Here is a 4,936-nt window from a genome sequence, read left to right as displayed (position 1 = left end):
CGTGATGCCTTCCGCTTCTGGCAAACTGACTTCAGGTATGATATTTATTATTGATGATTACAGTTTTTAACTTATGTCACGTGAATAAAAATGAGTTTTTTCTATGGTTACAGAACATTTCAAAACATGGCTGACGGATGTGTATTTTCCCAATGTTGGGCATTCAAGTGTCTTATTAATTGATAATTGATTCGAAAAGGAACAACAGGCAAAATTCAGCCACTAGATGCTTTCGGCTTCCGAGTGTGGAAAAATTACGTCCGTCGCTTCGAGGATAGTGTGACATTAATGAATGAGGATATAAAACTTCATAAAAGAAATAACATTATAAAACTCCAATCCTTGGTACATAATCAATTGTCATCTCCACGATACAATAACCTATTCAAATATTCATATGTATAAAAGTGGCTACGTTGAATCAAAGCCAAATGAATTTTATAACCCCGTAGATTTTAGTTTTGGTAATGATTGTAATGAGCGTTGTGAAGTTCCTGGTTGCTCTAACCCAGCAATTGTAAGATGGTCTTGGAGTAAGAAATCATTATGCTTGAAACATTTTTTTAATGATTATCATTATTGCCAGGATTATAAAAAGTAACATTAAAACTCAAAACTATTGAAATATTAAATTTTTGAAAATTTTTTTGTACTTTGAATCATTAATTTTTTATTACCTTTGAAAGTCCCATAGAAAAAGAATAAAATCATAGAGATACTACAATATCTCCTGTGGGGCTGGTTCAACCCTTATTATAGGTTTTTTATTAAGGTGAGAACAGTCGATTTTGTATTTGGATATTGTGCATACTGCCAAAATTTTTTTCGTCAAACTCAAAAAACTAGTATTTTCATATTGAAAAGGGTGTCATTTTTTTATTGAAAAATAGGGGTTGATACATTAGTGGGGTAAAGAATTCTAATTCAATACCAAGGATGTGAACTAAAATTATTACACGTTTTACGCCACTGAATAGTCCAAGGGTATTTTTAAGTAATGAAAAAATAATACTTGTGATTGAATTTTAGGGATGAATTCATTTATAACGGCTGATTTCAGAAAATTTCAAACTACATCAACTTTACTTAACAATTTTAATAGTATCCAAGAGTTTTACACCATGATATAGTGATGGAATAACGAAATATAACAGTATAAATGTTAGGGGTAGCTCAACCCCTCAAGGGATTTTTTTTTGAAAATGCTGGAACAGGTCAACTTTAGTTTTGATTATTGTGCATAAAACAATTAATTTTGTCAAGATTCAACAGATTTTGGAATGTGTATAGTGAAAAAAATGGCCATCAAATATAGTTTTTCATTAATAAAAAACGGCGGTTGCGAGTCTGATGACTAAAAATAATGCATAAATATGTGCTTTTCAATAACAAGTGTTACTCACTTTGTTCCAGTAAAAAATTACGAATTGTATTCGAGAAATTTAAAAAAATGTGTTTTTAGGGGTGAACTTCAAGGGTGGGTTTCACCCCTTAAATGGACTTATGAGCACGTATAAAAAAATACGTGTCGAATATTTTTTGATGTTCTATAACATATCACAATTTCAAGAAAATCGGTGAGGTACACCTCGGGTACCTTCCTTGTTAGTTGCATCGTTCAATCAGTTTGTGCCATTATACATTCCACATGAACATAAGGACTCAGCTCCTTGGATCACATTGGAAATTAGGAACCGAATGAAGGAACGTAATAATAAGCATCGCCTTGCAAAGAGAACTTAAAATCCTCTGATACAAGCTCATTTTCGTCAGCCTATGTATCTGATCTCTGGAAACATGCGCTGATCCGCCCTATTCCTAAGGTTTCTAGTCCTCTTCTCTCAATGATTTCCAGGGCGATTTCAATACTTTCTGGTATGTCCAAGCCGCTGGAACGTATTTGCATCTGCAACTTACGAGTTACTTAGATGTAAATAGGCTCCTCGATTCGCTACAATCAAGCTTTCAGTCTAAAAACAGCACTTTAACAGTCTCCCTTAAAGTTACTTCAGACCTTAAAATCGCTGTCGAAAATGAGGAAATGGCAAGAGTTGTTCTATTTGATTTTTCTAAAGCTTTCAATATTGTTGATCACAAGATGCTTTTAAATATGTTACAAACCAATACGCCTCCGAAAAATAAGTTTTTCAAAAAAGCTGAAAACCCCGGGTAATCTGGAAAGTTTGGATTTTTCTATCAACTCGTCGGAGGTATTCATACAATGTAATCATATTCATACAATACAGGGTATTCATACAATCTCTCCTGAAAAGAGCAAGTTGTTGAAATGTCGAGAAATACCTTTAGAGTACTCCAACAGCTTAGAAGGAATAAGGATTCCTTGCCGACTTCAACCTGGATTCTTCTTGTTAAGAGTCTTATTCTCCCATTTTTTGATTATGGGTTTGTTCTGTATGATGATATCACAGACGAGCTGAATTTTAAACTCGAGCGAGCTCTTAATGCATGCATACGATTCATCTTTTGTGTATTGAAATATGAGCACATTATTTTATATTGGCAACGGGCTGGAATTCTCAATCTTTTTTAACAAAACCGCTCAATATCTTCCAGATATCTTTGAAAACATAAATTTAACATTGCCTACTTAGTCTAGGCTTCGTGCACGAAAAACGGTCCTTGTTGTTCCACGTCACAAATCTTGTAAGGTTGAAAGATCCTTAATGGTAAGGGGAGCTCGTCTTTGAAATAAGATACCTGGATCAATCAGAAATGCACCTTCGCCTTATCACTTTAAAAGGCTTTTCTTTAACTTTTTGTTTAATATTGATAATTCTACTCTTGAAATTTCGCACTGGCAAATCTTAAATTGATTATTTTTCTAACTTTTAGTGACGTATTGTGCTCTAGTATTATAAATGTAATTTTGCACATCTCTGACCAATGTTCTAATTTTTGTTATCTTAAAATTAAGTCTTGAGTCTTCTGATTATATCCGATATGCCAATCGCTAGCTTATTTTAACATATATTACTCATAGTCATTTAATAATTTGTTGTATTATCTTTAGCCATCTGTAAATAATAAATAATGATAAAAATAATATTTTGCAGTTGGTGAGTGACCACTATTAACGTCACCAATTTTGCAGAAAATTCTAAAATGAATTCTTAGCGACCTACAATCATTATATCTTCAAATGATTCTATTAGATTGGAATAGCTCTGTATAGAATATTTCAGCTCCACATACTTTTTCGAAAACATTTTTTTGCTAATTTTTATTAAAACATGCTTTTTCTTACAGGTTTAATCTCTACCTCAAACTTTTCATCGTAATGGGTATCAATTGGTCAATGGAAATAATATCTTGGCTCCTTGATAACAAACCAAGTTTTGTTTTTTACATTACGGATATCGCTAATACACTACAAGGTCTTATAATATTCATCATTTTTGTGTGGAAAGAAAAAATCAAGCGTCTGCTTCTTAAAAGATTTGGCCGCAAAGGCAGCAAACTTCTGTGGGGAAATTCGAAAAGTCGTTGTCAAAGTTCAGCTCGTACCTGCATTACTTTAACCCCACTTCAAGAAAAATACAGCGCTGGATTAGAAGAAAAATATTCCAAAAATACTTCGGAAAGCGAATGTATGTGATGAAATCAATCTACAACAAAAACGTGATGTATAATTAAGTGACAAATCCCAAAGAATCGTTTTTGTAAAGAAAACGAAAAAAATTATCCCTGGACCATTTCCACTGTTTAAATTATAAACAAATCTCTCTTTCAGATTCCGGCTGATATCCGTATAGAAGCCTAACTTTAATGTAACTTTATCTTTAATTTTTTGTGTAGATTTTATCCGGTCCTACCTATATAACGTATATGGGACTAATTTCAATCTATCCTTCATATTTGAAATTTTACAGCTAAGATTACAGAAAACATCCGCTTTCAATAATACATTTGTATTCGATATTTTAGGCAGAAAATTTGAATTTTCTTCATCGGAATTATTACCAATAAGTACGATTTATATGAAGAAATGAAAGCTGTGTTAATGAGATAGCAATATATAATTTCAAAATGCTAAGGACTCATACCGTTTGTACATATAATTTCAATGAGTATTCTGTATTCTACCTAGATTGCTGAATTTAATATTACTGGTTTTATAGTATAAGTTTTTGCGTTTTGAGTTATAGTTTATTACGGCCTTGTTTAAGAAACTATTTTTTGTACTTTGAAAAAATTGCCTTACATTGATATCACTGTTTAAAGAAAAATTTTTCTCTATTTTTAAATATATATTTTAAACTGATCTTATATGCTTTTGATATAATAATGTGAATGGTTTAGTGTATATGCTATTCAATTGTAATGTGCAGATTTCCGCAGTAATGCAAGCAGGGTATGAATTTTGATTATTACCTTCATCTTTGCTGTTATTCAAGTTAAATTCAAGTGATAATGTATGCGAAGTGTATACACTGTCGGTACCAGTAAAGTAGCGGGCTGAGCGCACGCATTAACAAAATTCATGGAAATTGGTGAATTCATGGAATTCAATGAATCCTCCGAATTCACAAAAGGGCCTAGCCGGCAAAGTATATGACCAGTGCCATTGAGCCTTATCTAAATGGACTTGGTCCTATGTGTACGTTACAAGAAGAATACTCTTTCCTGAAATATTCTGTCTTTTAACCTTATAGATGACCTTTCAATGCCACTTTAATGGTTTTCTAGTCTTTTTCCTATATCTCGGATTGTATTTAACGGATTGTAATCAACTTGGGGTCAAATTAAAGATCTCTTAAAAATACATTTAATAAATTTTCTTGAAACTATTTTTGGCGAAAAATTCCAATTTTGACAGATATTCTAATATTGTAAATCTAACTTTCTCGAAAACAAAAATACACACATTAACGAAAAAATTAACACGTTTTGCTTACATATCAAGTGTTAATCATAA

General features: G+C 32.1%; 1 protein-coding gene across 1 annotated transcript in view; it reads left to right on the top strand.

Moving 5' to 3' along the window:
* The window catches only part of LOC117181250 (G-protein coupled receptor Mth2-like), a 22,341-nt gene extending 18,185 nt beyond the window's left edge, over nt 1-4,156 (top strand). The window contains exon 4 of the mRNA XM_033373814.1: nt 3,268-4,156. Within this exon, the coding sequence (XP_033229705.1) occupies nt 3,268-3,616 (349 nt within the window). The 3' untranslated portion in view covers nt 3,617-4,156. The remainder of the gene's footprint in view (nt 1-3,267) is intronic.
* Nucleotides 4,157-4,936: the final 780 nt, after the last annotated feature.

This window comes from Belonocnema kinseyi, chromosome 10 (genome assembly GCF_010883055.1).
Source record: "Belonocnema kinseyi isolate 2016_QV_RU_SX_M_011 chromosome 10, B_treatae_v1, whole genome shotgun sequence".
Classification (NCBI taxonomy): Eukaryota; Metazoa; Arthropoda; class Insecta; order Hymenoptera; family Cynipidae; genus Belonocnema; species Belonocnema kinseyi.
This window is presented reverse-complemented; position numbering and strand designations above follow the sequence as displayed.